The sequence below is a fragment of the Oxyura jamaicensis genome, chromosome 6 (assembly GCF_011077185.1).
Source record: "Oxyura jamaicensis isolate SHBP4307 breed ruddy duck chromosome 6, BPBGC_Ojam_1.0, whole genome shotgun sequence".
Lineage (NCBI taxonomy): Eukaryota > Metazoa > Chordata > Aves > Anseriformes > Anatidae > Oxyura > Oxyura jamaicensis.
The window spans coordinates 3,410,526-3,426,265 of NC_048898.1; the positions used below are offsets into that span (position 1 = coordinate 3,410,526).

The 15,740-nt window shown below is 48.2% G+C and overlaps 1 protein-coding gene and 1 long non-coding RNA gene across 16 annotated transcripts in view; one reads left to right on the plus strand and one right to left on the minus strand.

Annotated features, from left to right (window-relative positions):
* Window positions 1-15,740, minus strand: part of COL13A1 (collagen type XIII alpha 1 chain) — an 89,303-nt gene that overhangs the window by 2,196 nt on the left and 71,367 nt on the right. For 12 of the 15 annotated variants that reach the window (XM_035329566.1, XM_035329561.1, XM_035329567.1 and 9 more), the window contains 8 exons: window positions 15,654-15,695; window positions 15,113-15,139; window positions 13,207-13,287; window positions 10,988-11,023; window positions 8,600-8,653; window positions 8,263-8,316; window positions 6,485-6,520; window positions 1,716-1,964 (listed from right to left, as the gene is read on the minus strand). In XM_035329566.1, coding sequence (XP_035185457.1) covers window positions 1,797-1,964; window positions 6,485-6,520; window positions 8,263-8,316; window positions 8,600-8,653; window positions 10,988-11,023; window positions 13,207-13,287; window positions 15,113-15,139; window positions 15,654-15,695 — 498 coding nt within the window. In that variant the 3' untranslated portion in view covers window positions 1,716-1,796. Of the gene's footprint in view, window positions 1-1,715; window positions 1,965-2,866; window positions 2,954-6,484; window positions 6,521-8,262; window positions 8,317-8,599; window positions 8,654-10,987; window positions 11,024-13,206; window positions 13,288-15,112; window positions 15,140-15,653; window positions 15,696-15,740 lie in introns of those variants that run through there. The other 3 variants (XM_035329563.1, XM_035329574.1, XM_035329562.1) reach the window with 2 other exon arrangements.
* LOC118168888 lies at window positions 1,148-9,047 on the plus strand. The gene is made up of 2 exons (XR_004751838.1): window positions 1,148-1,769; window positions 8,699-9,047. It is a non-coding gene; the product is annotated as an uncharacterized LOC118168888 (long non-coding RNA).

Below are 15,740 nucleotides of genomic sequence, written 5' to 3' on the forward strand. Positions count from 1 at the left end.
CAGAGAAATCCTGCATCGCGGACCAGTTAACTTCCAGTTCAACTGGGGCCTTCCCATTGGTACACTGGTGGTGGCAGGAGTCACCGGTGTCACATCGCAGGAGGAGATGGAAGGTTAGGTGCATGGAGGAACGGGAAGCCAGAGTTACAGCGTCAGGATCAAAGACCAGGGGCACAAGGAAGTGTTTGTTGCAGAGAACGGCCGTGGGACGTGCTTGTTAGCACCGAGTACCTCCATCCACATATCAGACGTGTGAAGCACTAGTTCCCAGCCTCCAGAAGTTATGCACATGGATGCGTCAGCAGGATGCTAAGCTTTTAACCCAGTTGGATCGAAAACCGTGCTCATTCAAGTTCCCAAGCTAGCTTGCATGCCAGTATGCTATCTATAGAGAGAAGTAAAAATAATGGCATCTGCATTTCACCAGATTTTCTGGCAAGTTTCCCTTAACAAAAATAGGTATGAAGAGGTGCGCATTCTAACATGGCCATGCAGGGTAAATGCTAGCAGAGCAGAGACAAAAACAGAAAGGCAGCCTGTCAGGGCACGGACAGCATCCTTGGCACCTGTGAAATCAGGTGCTTTATTCAGCCAAACTTACTCCATAGAAACCTGGCTGTTGTTAGCGGGAGGTGAAACACGCGGCTCTTTTTCCTTCGTAGACTGTTCTGGGCAGGCACGATTTCACTTTTGGGACTGGCAGGAGAGTTGCTCTGTACTGCCCCAAATTTACAGAGCAGCAACGGAGACTTTGCAAGTAGTCACCGCTACAGTCGCTGCCCCGCAGAGAAAACGGCGGCACCCGAGGGCAGGAGTGCTGGAAGAACACTAACACGAGCTCTTCACAACGGCCAGGTAACGAAGGCTTTTCCAATGGCAACCCCAGGACCGGTTTCCTCGGGAAACTAAAAACGCCTTCTAGATAAAGTATGGCCTTTTTCTTTGGGATACATGTTTTCCAGCCAGTTGAACGAACTGATCTTGCCTCCCTTTTAAATGGCATCAAACAGCTTTAAGAGAGCCTAAAATTTGGAATAACGGCCCTGAAGCAGGCCGAGGCACGCTAAATGGGGGCTGACAGGGCAGGGGGTACTACGGGGTGGTTGAGACAGCTGTAGGGAGCAAAACCCTCACCTGAAGGCTGCACAGCCACAAAGCATCTCAGAGTACACCCATAACCTGCTGATGGTTAATGGGATACTTAGAAATCAGGTGAGGTTAAATGCTCCCACCTCCCTTTGTGCTACAATAGTTGGGTTAGGCCCAGCACTAATGCAATAAGCATCCTGTAATAGGTGAATTACCAGGAAATTGGTACTTCCACGGCTCTTGGATGCTGTGGGTACCATTCTGATTTTGGGGAGAGTCACAAATAGGAATTGTCTGGTAGGAACTGAGGGGGTAAGTGCCTAAATAACATGTTTCACAAGGGCTTGCTAACAGCTAACTGTATTTTTACAGTCAATGGACAGAGTGTCTGAGAGCAGTGCCAGACTGTGCGAACCACACAGAAATACTTTAAAAATAGAGTTCCGGAGGGAGGTAAGCATTGCGGCTCCTTGGCTAGAAAGCCAGGCTAGTGCAGCTGCAGTCTCCTTACATGAGTCTCATAAAAGTCCTCAAAGTGAAGGCAAAGCAAGGACTGAAGCAGTTTTAAAATTCTCATTCCTGCTACATTTTCCTCATGCTGGCAGCAGCTGCGAGTCGTGGCACAAAGGGAAAAGGACTGATCCTGGCAACAGCAGCGTGAGGAAGGCAGGGCAGGAAAGGTGAGGCAGGAGCTGCCACGTGTGTCTCTAGGGCATGCAACTACTTGGAGGAATCGGAAAAGAACAACCAAGGCAAAAAAGCAAACAATCATGCAGGAAAGGGAAGGTACGCCATACCAATGGGCACGGGGCATCCAGCCCGTCCAGCCCAGGTAACCCCGGCTCACCCTTCTCGCCTTTAAAACCTCGGAGACCCTGTTTATGAGATCAACCACTGTCGTTATTTCAGATAATGCCAGGCACCTCCATGGCACAGGAGGAGAGGCTCGGTCCTGCACTGAGACTGTCACAGGGCACTCTGCTGCACACCCAGAGCACAGAGGGCACGTGGTCCCGCTCGTACTTCATCTGTGTAATCAGTAGGAGCAGTTGCCTGCTCTTCTGTAATCTACGAGTCAGGGCACACTTCTCCAGCTGAGTTCAGTCTGAGAGGATGGAAGCAATGTTTCACCTGTTTTGGAGTCATCCCTGTTTCCCAGCAGCTGAATTTTAGATACACGATACCCAAGTATTCCTGGGATTTATGGCAACGCTACCCATTTTTGGCAGCACGTTCACTGCAGTGTATGAGGTTAGATGAAAGGTGTAGATATTCCTACATTTACCCATCCAGGTGGAGAGATAGCATGTTCTGACAGAAACATGTTCCATTCAAAACAACTGAGATGTGCTCCCCTTCCCTCTGGGCAATGCAGCTCGAGTGCCCCGTGTCACTCTCAGGCAATCACGTCGGCCGAGCGTTATTCCAGGGCAACAAAGCGTTTTGCTGTCACGCAGACGTGATGACACCGAACGTTTCCTAAGAGCCCTCGTGGGCAGTAAAGGAGGCGCAGGGCTCTGTCCGCACAGGAGAAAGCCCTGGGCTCCCAGCACGTGGCACGCAGCCACCTACCCCAAGCCTGCGTGAGCTCCGGAGGAGGAAGGAACATAACCATGGCCACTGGGCAGCTCAGGGGATCGGTTGTTCCCCACTGAGGGCTGCAGTGGGAACCAGACCGGGCCTTATACTTTTGCAAGACCGTTATTTCTGTTATGATTTCCTTCTTCCTTCCCCACCACAAATCTTAAAACAGTACATTTGATAAAACAGAACATACCAACGGACAGGGTGCATCTAATCCAGGCGCTCCTTGGTCTCCCTTATCCCCTTTAGACCCTCTAGAGCCTTTCTTGCCCCTCTCCCCCTGTAAATAACAGTTTAGTCCAAAAAAAAAAAAAAAGAATACACAAAAGCTTTAGGATCATCCATTTCAAACAAATGTCAGCGATAGTTTAAAAAATGATAAACATTTAGGAAACATTTTAAAAGAAGTGAATCCTCCCTTTGAGACGTGAAGTCAAAGACAGCGTATGGCACCCCTGACCTTTCCGTGGCTGTGTAAACACGCCGGCTGTGCCTAAACCCCACACCGAGGCTACGCGGGCTGAGCATCAAAGGAAGCACAAGGGCCACTGAACTTTATGGCAGGCCTGCGGGGCCAGTGGAGGCCTCCTCTAGCACCATCAGCAGGAGACTGTTCTCCAGGCTTCCTGGGCATTCGGAGGGGGGCACCTAGAGCCAGCGGAGGGGAGAGCACTGCTCCGGGCAGTGCCACCCGCCCTCAGTCCCAGGGGGCTGGGGGGTTCCCTCCCCTCCCGCAGGAGCTGCAGGGTGCCGGGCAGAGGGCTCCAGGGGCACCAGCACCCCCGGGACAGGACCTGCAGCAGACCCCCAGCAGGATCTCCTGCAGCAGTTACAGGGCGCTGCTGGCCCAGACTCCCCCTGTATTTGTTCTTGCTACTCTGAATTCTCATTCAGAATGAAATTCTCATCCATGGGAACGTTTTAGAAGAAAAAAAAAATAAGCAAAGAGGAGGCTTGCTCCTTTGTGAGGGGGCAGCACTGGATGAAGGAAAGCCAGCCACAGGAGGGCCCAAGGGAAGGCACAGATGCCCTACGAGAGCAGGGCAGCCAAGGCCGGGTGTAACAGGGGGGGGTTGCCAGAGGAAATTCTCAAAGCTGCTGAGCATAAAACAGGGAAAGGGGCAGCTGGACAGGGAAATGAATTTAGGGTCCTCGTGGGAAGGGTTAAAGGAATTAGGGGATAACATCAGACAGCGCAGGCTGCTGGTTTCTTCTTTAAAATGTGTTAAACCCAAAGCTGGCAAGAGAAATGGATGGGAGAGGAGAAGCAATGAGGCAAAATCACCCAGAACCAAGCACTGGAACAGAGAGGATAATCCAGGAAAATGCAGCGTGGGTTGCTCTGGAGGGAGGAGGAAGGAACCAGGAAGAAAGGCGGAAGAGGAGGAAGGGATAAAGGGGACAAAGGTGGACCTGTAGGAGCGAGGAAGACACACGTACACACATGAGAAAAAATACAGGCATTAGAACAACAGCAAAGATATCGACTTGGCAGCAAAAGGTCAGGGTTTGCACTTTTTCAGCTGGGTGTCCCCAAAGGCTGTGTCTGTTCCCAGTGGTACCTGGTGGCACCGTACGTCTGCCTGGGGCAGGCACAGCGACGCTGCGCTCCACGCTGAACAGCGGCCAGCAGGAGGGCTTCTGGCACTGAAAACCCACTGCCTAAAGGAGCTGGGACGGTTCACTGAGGGTTTTGGCAAACTGTTCGGAAGCTTAACAACATTGATCCTCGATTTTTAATGTACTCAACACTGAGAATCTTCCTGTGAAAGTGCCAAGCATACTGCAGCTGTCTGGAAGGGGGAAAAAAAGGGAGGCATGTCAAATGAACCCATCTCCCACGTGGAAAGAGGCAGGTGTTGTACCCCAGGTCCCAGCCCCTGCGGAGCAGGTCGGGAGGCAAGGCGTTGCTTTCTCTTTTTAACCTCACACCTTTCTTTTTGTTCATTTTGAAGTCTCCTGGTTGAACTGCCATAGTTTTGCCATCAGTTAACGTGGGAGAGAGGCTCTCTCACTTCTCTCACAGCAGAAGCTGTGTCCCACCAAGGGAGACCTGGTGCTGAGCTCGGGACACAGGGCAGCAAAGCAAATCCTAGAGAATGAGCCGTGTCCAGATCTGCTAAATGGATTTTTTTAAGATGTCTGTGACTTCAGAAGGATGGAGGCATTCAGACAGTGCAGCTTTATTCAAAGGGGACTTAACAAAACTGCATCGTTTAACTCCTTTAAGTAGTGGTGACCTAATCACCATTTTTGGAGTAGAGCAAGAGTGAGGAGAAGTCCTGGTACAAACATATGGTGGGAAAAGACACTGCACTTGCCCATTACAGTCTCAACTTTCTCACATTTTCATTTCAAATGTTGGTTACAGTGAGGCAAAACATGCTTCAAGGGGCCAGCAAATCTTCCCACTCATGCTGCTTTCCAACCCATCCTCTACAAGGAGGTGTCTCTACAAGGAGGTGTTTCCAGTTTTCATTTGCTTTTGTGAGAGCTTAGGGCAATCCTACCGACATACTACAGCCAGAGAAGGACCCTTCTTTTAACTAATACAGCCCGTTTAAAAGCCAACTGAAGAAGTCTAGGAAGTGTTATTTTCTTTTTAGAAGCCACACAAACAAAACGCAACACATCTCACTAAGGAGGAAGTTAAGAAGCAAAGCCAGAAAATGAATGATTAAAAAGGGGGAGAACTTTGGAGCTCCCAGGAAATTTTGACCTTTCTCCCCTGGTTTAAGATGCCAATTGGCTACTGAATTCCAAAACTGCTCGTTCTGTGCAGAGTGAGGTCAGAAATACATTGCAGATAAGAACAGAGAACACTCGTTATGTACGAAAAGCAAAATCGTATCATGAAATCACTGCATGGGCACATGCACTATAAATCTTTACATTTTCAGATAAATTCAGGTGATACCAGAGTCTGATCAAGAGAATGTATGTGTGTGAGCACATGTGTAAGACATACACGTTTACTTTATTAAGCTGTTTGACATATTTACACAACTGTAGTCTTAAAGCCATAATCCAGAAGTCATTTATATTTCTAACTATAAATTATATTCAACTGTTGGTCTTTTAACTGTATTTAATCAAAAAGACTCAGACTCAACAAGCAAGAAGTTCTTTATGTTGTTGAAAATCCGAGGACTTGAATGCCAGTGAAAGGCAAGGAGTGTTCAATGCACACCTCTTAGTAATAGTTATCTTTTTATAATGTAGGCGGTGAGACAGAAGAGCAGCCATTCACATTATGGGTTTTGATCCAGCTCTTTTTCACATCCATACAGGACGAAGCCTGAGAAGGCTTCATGTCTGACTCTTTAAAGTAATCAGATTTAATTTATCTTCTCCAAATTGCCGTCTTCCAAATTCTCCGCAGAACCCTTTGCTAGAAGTCAGTGTTTTTCATGCTTCAGGGGGAATTTTAAAGTAATGTACTAAGATCTGCTGACTGCACCTCAGTTAATTTTGATGGGAATCCCTATGCACGCCGTAAAACAGATAAGCAGGATTTCCTAAAGCACTCCATGTTGGCCTAACTCTACCACACACGAAGCCATACTTCAGTGAGAACAGAGCTACGACAACAAAGAACGCATTAGAAAATCCCTCGTGTATCTTTCAGAGGGACATGCTGTGACGTCCTAGATGATGACACAAACTACGGGTATCACCTTCAAAAATACAGGCTTGTGAAGCCATTTATACAAGGTCTAGCAAACAGAACTACATGCTAGCTGTCTTTAAGTGGCTCAGGCAGTAACCAGTCCACCACTGTGCAAAGACCAAGACTTGCTTGGTAACTTACCCGGATTCCTTTGTCACCAGGCAGACCTTGTAAACCCTGAAACACATCAACACAAAAACAGAAATATTTTAGATAGGTCCCATTGTACACCTCCTCAAAAGGAACATATGCCCAAGAGTTTCTTTCCATCGCTATCAATTACAGTGTGGTAAAAATTCACATTTCCTGTAGACAACCTCCTCCTCACCTCCAGAAGACCATCCAGGCTATCACACCACTGCTTCTACTCTAATGATTCTTCACATAGAAACCAGACTAACTGAAAGAAGTCGGTTTCTGAAGAGGAAAACAAAAGTACACAACAGCAGGCTTCCTTTTTTCTTTTTCTCCCCCCCCCCCACTTTTTTTTTCTTTTCTTTTTTTAACAACGAAGCAGTTCCCTGGTTACCTAAAACCAAAGTTCCAGCCCTGGCTCCATTAAGATACAAATCCTGGGAGTCCCACACAGCTTCTTTTGGTACTCTGGGGGCCACAGAGAATTATGAGTTCCCTTCAGCTTCATCTATCTCACTCTGAATAACTGCTCTGAGAAACTACCCAGCTCTTCGACTGGCATATGCTTCGTTGGGTCAGAAACTGGCTGGGTAGCCGGGCCCCAAGAGTCGTGGTGAATGGAGTTAAATCCAGTTGGAGGCCGATCACTGGTGGCGTCCCCCAGGGCTCGGTACTGGGGCCGTTTCTCTTTTACATCTTCACCGATGATCTGGACGAGGGGACCGAGTGCACCCTCAGCAAGTTTGCAGACGACACCAAGTCAGGTGCGAGTGTCGATCTGCTTGAGGGTAGGAAGGCTCTGCAGGAGGATCTGGATAGGCTGCACCGATGGGCTGGGGTCAACTGCATGAAGTTCAACAAGGCCAAGTGCCGGGTCCTGCACCTGGGGCACAACAACCCCAAGCAGAGCTACAGGCTGGGAAATGAGGGGTTAGAAAGCTGCCTGGCAGAGAAGGACCTGGGAGTAGTGGTTGATAGTCGGCTGAGTATGAGCCAGCAGTGTGCTCAGGCGGCCAAGAAGGCCAGCAGCATCCTGGCTTGCATAAGAAACAGCGTGGCCAGCAGGGCTAGGGAAGGGCTTGTCCCCCTGTACTCGGCTCTGGTAAGGCCACACCTCGAGTACTGCGTTCAGTTTGGGGCCCTTCGCTACAAGGAGGACATGGAGGTGCTCGAGCGAGTCCAGAGAAGGGCAACGAGGCTGGTGAGGGGTCTGGAGAACAAGTCTTACGAGGAGCGGCTGAGGGAGCTGGGATTGTTCAGCCTGGAGAAGAGGAGGCTCAGGGGTGACCTTACCGCACTCCACAGGTACCTGAAAGGAGGCTGTAGCGAGGTGGGGGTTGGTCTGTTCTCCCACGTGCCTGGTGACAGGACGAGGGCAATGGGCTCAAGTTGTGCCGGGGGAGGTTTAGGTTGGATGTTAGGAAGAACTTCTTTACCGAAAGGGTTGTTAGGCATTGGAATGGGCTGCCCAGGGAAGTGGTTGAGTCACCGTCCCTGGAGGTCTCGAAAAGACGTTCAGATGTAGAACTTAGGGATCTGGTTTAGTGGAGGACTTGGTAGTGTTAGGTCAGAGGTTGGGCTAGGTGATCTTGGAGGTCTCTTCCAACCTAGATGATTCTGTGATTCCATGATTCCTGTTGCTCCCGTGGGGTATTTAAGCTCATAAATTTGGTTCTTTAACACCTAACCTAGCTGAAATTGCAAATGTTACATTACAGCAGCACCTTAAACTATCAGCCACAGCAAGGAAATAGATAACACATTCCTAGTGCTCCCACACTTACAGGAAGTCCTGCTGGTCCCATTGGTCCTACAATGCCAGGATCTCCTTTACTGCCCTGAAATAGAGACGAAGTAGAAATTGTTATGCTCCTATTTGGTATGAACAGGCAGCACATCATTGACTACAGAAACACTATAGAAGAAATAGAGAGGTTATGATTTGAAGTACCTAAAACCCCAAGAATAAAATGCTTAGAAATCAGAGACCAAGCTGAGGGTTCTATATGCACAGAGAGAGAAATTTCAGCTGCTAGAAAGACCTAGAGCTTCTCAATTTAAAGGAACTGTTTCATCTTCAGAGAAGTTACAGAGCATTGGTCAGTTTTGAACCAAACTCACCCTTTCTCCTTTTGGTCCTGCTGGTCCCGAAACCCCCATTGGTCCTGGAGTACCCTGTAGTTGGAGGAAGGAAAACACATCAGGCCTTTTTCATTCCAGGGCTTCATTAAAGCCAGGAGACATTGCTTCTCCTTTGGGAAGAAGCACAGCTGGGAAGGCCAGTCCAGTGGCTGAAGGCATCTAGCACCACTACAGCTTTCAGCGATGGTGGTGATGGGTTTGAAGAAGTCGTTACATGCAGTTTGACAAACGGGAACTGCTGCACCAGATCACACCAGCACCATCTTACAGAGCCTTGTTTTCTGATTTTGAAGCTATGCCTTGTCAATCTTTACAGGGGGCATTTCTACTAGTACCACGAGGGAATGTTTTTCTCTGCAGTTTGTCACAGACAATGCTGAAAGCTGTAGCAGAATAAAGGCTATTTATTTAGATATACGGTAAGCAACTTTTGTGTGTGTGTGTGGTTTTCTTCCCCCCAACCTCCCAGTGTCAGCTGAGGTGGACAAAAGTAAAAGCTTGCATTACTTGGTGGGAGGCAGCCAGTCATGCGAGCTGAAAGACACCATGCTGCAAAGAGGAACGCAGATGCACACCAGGACGGGTAGTGGTATCAGTCATTCCCAAGCCCTCTGCTCCTTTTTTGCCATTTCTGCTACTCCATTGGGCTCTTGATCTCACTGACAGGAAACCCCAGTTTTTTTTTGCTCCACTTTTGACACAGGGCCCATCTCCCACTAGTACAGCAAACCTACTTGCTGGTAGTGCTGAGGCTTGTTCAGCCTTTGGGAAATGAACCCAGTCCAAAGCGGTCTTTAATGGGGGCAATGGAGCAGGCTGCCAACAGTCCTTCTGACTAACAAAAAGCTCACGTTGAGGCGATGCTGGATCCAGGCACGTTCAGCCCTGTACAGCCTCCTGGGTTTTGGAGCACTCCCTGCTGCAGGGTCTGCTACAACTCTCCCAGAGCTGATGAAGCACAGCCCTCACGCCTGCAGCGAGCACTGCCCCTCGCCACGCTGCAGTCAGGCATGTACTTTCCCAGCCCTACTGCAAACGCTTCTAAAGTTGGCAAGAATCACAATGCACAGTCACAAAAGTAACCCCTCCAAGTTGAGTACAACTCCTGGATCAGAAGAGCTTTTCAGACAAGCCAAGATCAGCAGGATGTAAGTAGAGATGCAGTTTGTGCAGCACCGTTTCAATGCAGTGAAAAAGAGTGGCTCTCCTTGGATTCACGAGTCTACATCACAAAGATCTTAATTGCCTGCATATTTGCATAATTTTAAGATAATTTAGTGTCACGAAATATGCTGAGATCTAGCCTGCACATTTACAAAAATAAAGCTACAAACCTCCAGAACAAGCGAGCAGATGAGCTCTAATTCAGATCCTGTCCTGAAGCTCCAGAGCAGTGGATTATCCCCAGATACACTGAGGAAGAATCACTTTTTCTTTTTAAATAGCCAATTGGAGTGTACACGGGTGATGCACGATTTCCCAAGGGGGATAAAAGAACGTATTTGGCCCGTATTTAACAGCCTTTACCCAGGAATGGCAGAGTGCTTTACAAGAACCAGTGTAGTGGTACTTGTCTCATTCCAAGTTTGACGGGCTGAGAAGCTCAGCCACAAGGAGTTTATTTCCTTCACACCTCACAAGTTAGCAACAAGAGGTGGGGATCTTGCTTCTTCCTGTTCAACTAAGGGATGCCATTGCCTCACAGATGTACACAGCCGACTGGAAACCCCCCTGGGTGTCTGGGCCAGAGGAAAAGCATGCACAGAGTTTATGAAGTTGCGTGGCATTGTGCTGCTGGCAAGTGAATGGCTAGGCCTGCTTGCAGAAGGTCTTTTAGATGCAGCTTCTTCTAACAGAGGGATGCTTCCCAGGCAAAGGAGAGAGACCTGTAAGCATAACCCACAGCAACGCAGCCCTAAGCACCTAGTCTGAAAACAAGGTATGAAAGCTCTTGCTCACAAGAGAAAGCAGACAGGCGTTATTATGGCAAAGACACAACTGAAAAGCTGCTGTTGTGGAAAGGCTGCAAGGTTACCACGGAGAGCAACAGGGCAGAGGGATGGAGTCCCCTCGCAACAAAGCAGATGAGAACCGAGCATCACGGAACCATGCGGAGGTTTCATTCAGCTGGTTATTGAGATGAAGTGGAAGAGGTAGGCTGTGATCCCAGGATCCAGACAGACCCATAGTATCAAGAAACAAGCATGTGTCTTAATCACCTCCCAGACTTTAACACCCCCCCGCACCCCCAGAACCTGCTTTGGAGAAAATGAGGTTACTCTTGGCATGAACAAGACTGGTGGGAAAGACGAGACAAGTCACGATACTGGGGGGAGGAACGTAGGGCAAAGGAGAAATGGAACTCACCGGTGGTCCAGGCCTGCCGTCTAAACCTGAAGCACCCTGAACAGACGGGGAGGGTTAACAAAAACAAGGCGGGAGGAGAGGGGGAGAGGGGAGGAGGGTGAGGGGGGAAAGGGGAGGGGAGAGGTGAGTGAAGCAGTGACTTGAGACAAACATATGCTTGCAATCAACAACAACAACTAACGATCTCAAGGACAGGTGATGGTACTTACAAGCAAACCAACAAAAACAAACACTGAGTACACGTAATATTGACCTGCAGCTTTCAGATCCCCTCACGTAAATTTATTTCCCTCTTGCCATGCCACCAAAGAAACCCCTGGGGAAGAAGCTGCTCTGTGACAGGTGAGGAGGACAATGTGACAGTGGAGTTGAAGCTTGCACTGACTTCGCACAACGCAGAGACAGAGGCCTTGCAGTGGTTCTGCCCAAGGCCCATCTAGCAGTGTGGTATCTCTGACAAAGGCCAGGTGAGAAAGCTTAGCTAGAACTAGTACAGGCAGTAAGTTTCCTCTACTTGCACGTGACAAAGTCCTCAGCTTGTCTGTCACTGCTGCAGACAAACCAACTGAAATACTGGCACAACGTCAAGCACAAAGTCTCACATGAAAACCCAACTGGGGGATTTTTTGGGCGTCTTTGTAGTAAGCACCAAACAGGTCCTGAAATAGTTCCACTGCATTTAGTCTGACAGACTGAAAACATTCTGGATCATGAGAGGAAAAAGCTCATGGAGAGAGGTAGTTCTGAAGAGGTCCGCCAGATCTGTGATCTTACTGGAATCCCACTAACTGTGCCTCTTAGTTGGCCAGCTGATGTTGTTAATCCGACAAACAGATCATTCCTGAGTGAGCCTTCCCCACTCCACGGCTTGGGAGCAGTGTTGTGAAAAGCCAAGAGACTTGTGCCATTGCTGGAGCAGAGGTCAAAAGACCAAATGCAGGAATAAGCCACAGGACCCTGGTTTCTGGTGGGGCTCTGCAGGGTAATTCCCAGGGCATCTTCTGCTCAGACTGTCACAAGGACCTCCTTTCCCTGTCCTGGTTCCCTCAGAGCTGAGGGAACAACTGTTTTTACACAGAAAGCTTCCATTTGCATTTCTCAGGGCAGAATGGGGACTGGGTTTTTATTTCTCGTGGCTTCACTGTCCTTTGGATTAGAGCTTTCTGAAAGCATCCCCTTCTCTCCACTGGCTATGCGAGGAGCCCGTGGCAAATACACTTATAACGAGCTCATGTGAGTGCCTAGAGTTAGAAGAAGTGCATCCAGGTGCTGGAAGGTAACTGCTATAAACACAACTGAAAAAGCAAAACATTTTACAAGCAATGACGTGCACATCTCAGCCAAAGTCAGGGACAAGAGCTCTGGGTGATCAAACAAAGGCAGACAGTCACCAGTGCACATGATGCACACTCGGCAGTGCTTGTTTCTAGGAGGGACATTCAGCAAGGAGAGGTGGTGTGCTGTGCCATCAGTGCTTTCCATGAGAGGATCTGGGGGCTGGCAGAGCAGCGGAGTAGGACTAGTGGTAACTATTTCTCAGCACTCAGGTGAGTCTCAGGCACTGGGTGAGGAGGCTTTTTAGCAGATATGATGTGAGCTTTTCTTTGCAAAGTCCTCAGGTTTGTATCTAAAGCTCTTCTAACTTCTTAATTCTGCCAGAATTCCTCCCTGTAAGCTAAGCAGTGCACTGGTGCTAGTCTGGTGTTACTGAGTTCACAAAGCAGGAGACGGCAGGCTTCTCCTGCGTCGGAGAAAGCACCCATTCCACTGCAGAGGTGATAGGCAAGTACTGGATGGCAAAGGCTGGATGCATTCAGAAGCACCACACTTCTGCACAAAGCCTGGCCCAGGTGACAGGCTGCTGGCAAGATGTCTCCTTTTCACTTCTGCACATCTTTGTGCTTCAGGGAGATGGGGAGAGCCCAGCCACAGACGTTTCAAACAACCCATGGGAAAGTTACTCTTTTCCCCAAGCCTGCCACAAGCAGAAAGAGCTAAAAGGATCAGTGATGTATTTTAACAGGCCTAGGAGATTAAGATTGTGTACAGAAATTGAAGCTTTGTAAGTTTAAGAAGCAAAGGCACAGTTATTTATAGATAATCTTTCTCTGACTTTACATATCAAATCCCTGTGTACACCTCCCATTGAGGGATCTTTTTACGGCTGAAACAAGTTTGGCTTGCTGCTTGCAAGTGCTGCTTGCTTCCTGGATACTTACGGGTAATCCCAGTGGCCCTCTGTCTCCTTTTTCACCCTGGACACCCTTCTCTCCTTTCATTCCATCAATCCCTGCTTCCCCCTAAAGGAAGAAGGATGGAGCAGAAAATAAACCCGCCGTGACACCACTTATATAACAAACATTCCTCTGTTCCGAGAGCAACGAAGCAGCAGAGAACGCAAGAGGCAAAGAACAACACTTGCTTTAGCCTGATTCTTGGCCCAACCCGAAGAAATCCAGCATCAGTCGAGTGACTTGCATGAGTACCTGTTGTGCATCGGTGCCAGTAAGAGGGGAATCAGGCCCAGAGGACAACTGGAGATGGTCAAAGAGGGACTGAACTTGCCTGTGTTATTCTCCCTGCTCTTGCAGGGTTTGTCAAGTAATTACTAGTAGCCAGAAATTATCTGATGGGTGGCTTTACATTTTAAACTGTGGATTCATTGGAAGCAAATGACAGGTGTCCACAAGCTTTGAAGAAAGCCATAATCTTTTGAAAAGACAGACTTTACACATGCAAAGGCATCAGTTTCAAGATCTGGGGGGAAATAGTTCATTCTTTTTCCAACTATACTTTTGAAATTCCATGGTACAAACCACAAAGCAGTATCAAACAAATATTCCATTTTTATACATTCAAAATGCAACCCCCAAAGCTTTTTTCCACGACTGCAGTTTGGAAAGTATTTAAAAAAACATTATTCTGGTTGCATTTTGAAACACAACTGTCAGAAGTACAGAGTTTGCACAGAAACAGCGCGCCTGACTGGTGTACTTTATCAAACACAGCGCTGTCGGCTCGCTCTACCAGCACACTCCAGTTCCCATACCCTGCATTACTGCCCCACAACACCATTTGGCTTGGGCACACACCTGGAAGAGTTACAAATTTCTAACGTGTCTGCAGAGGGTATAAAATTCTCTTTCCTCCCCACTACCAAAACCCTCATTACAGAGGACCTGATTACTAATTACAGGGATGGAATAGAAACTTCCCCACTCAGGACATCTCACTGCACTGGTCAGCTTAGCCTACACAGATCCTCTGTTTGAGGAGGAAATCAGTGCAGCACTGTTTGCAATCCAGCCTGTGCTGTGCAAACTGCCACCTGCGCTTATTTGGCAGGCAGCCCCCAAGAAGGGGCATGTGCCAAGCCTTAGGGAAGTTTCCCCAGACACTTGATAGCTGTAGCTAGTGAGTTACGGACCAGGAAGGCAGATTAATTGTATTTGTAATCAACATTCAGAGAAGAAATTAATCAGGATAAACGTATCCTCTTCTCTGATGCCCAAATAGCACAGCAAGCCAAACACTAAGCCTAGCCAGAATTAAGACGTTTTGCACATTTTCAAACATTTGCTGAGAGTAAGGAAAAATGCCAATCTCATTGAACATTTCCACTCAAATATTTTTTCACCTAGGTGCAATAGTTTACTGTGGGTAAACCAGCGGTGCAGACTGAACAGAAACACATTTAGATGGAGATTAGAAAGCTTTAAACCACCAAGAACAGAGAAGCTCTTGAATGGCTTTACAGCAGAACTTACAGCGTATAAAACCTGGCTAATTTTAAGATGGAGTTCAGTTACTCAGGATTGTATGACAGGCTGCCCGTCCTGTTGCACAGACCTTTTACCCTTCAGACAGAGATTTCAGCTATGCTCTCATGGGAAGATTTCTAACGGCCAGTGGCTTCCTTCTTCTCTTGAACAGGAGAGAACGACTGGTTTTCTGGATCCTAAAATGAATGCTGCTAATCCCTTTTCTTCAAGAAAGTATACAGAAGGTTTTCTCTTACCAAGTTGGAAGAAAACTAACTTTGAAAGCTAGGGGGTTGTTGAAGGGAATTCTTGCACCTCAGACAGCCCTAGTCAAATTTCAGGTATTGAAGTTTTACAGCCTTACCTTCGGTCCCGGGAGGCCCTGAACACCCTGTATTTGGGATGAGAAACAAGGTATGAGCAGCGCTTAAGGGTGTACCTTAAAAGCCAGGTATTCCAGTTCATTGTACAGCACAGAGCTTTCATTTTCTGACATGCTGAGGGCACAAATGCTTAGCCCAAGGGCCTCTTTATTTGTGTAGAGGGCACTTCATGTACTGTTCCCATTTGGTAATGAGGAGGCTCTCACCAAGAACAACCTGGCTGCAGGCCAGGCTTGCTATTAAGACCATTTTTGCAGTTGATCCCTTTAATCCTGTCCATCCCGTCTCACTACTGTCTTCCCTTTCATCTCAGACTAAGGTAACCTTCTCCCTTTACTTCCCCAGCCCCTCGTAGCTCTGACCTGCCCTGGGGGTGGTTTTGGAAACGATGCTAAAGCATGTTCCTGCCTCAGTGTTGCAGTGTTTCTGGCAGTTATCTCCACCCAAAAGCCTCCCCAGCCACTTCCCACTCTATCCTCACTCCCAGTGCCTCTCTCCTCAGGTGAATCACTCAAAACCTACCGGAGGTCCTGGTGGTCCTTGAGGTCCAGGGGGGCCAGACATCTAGAAAGCAACACAAGAGAAGTCCCTGTCAACCCGCCAGCCGCA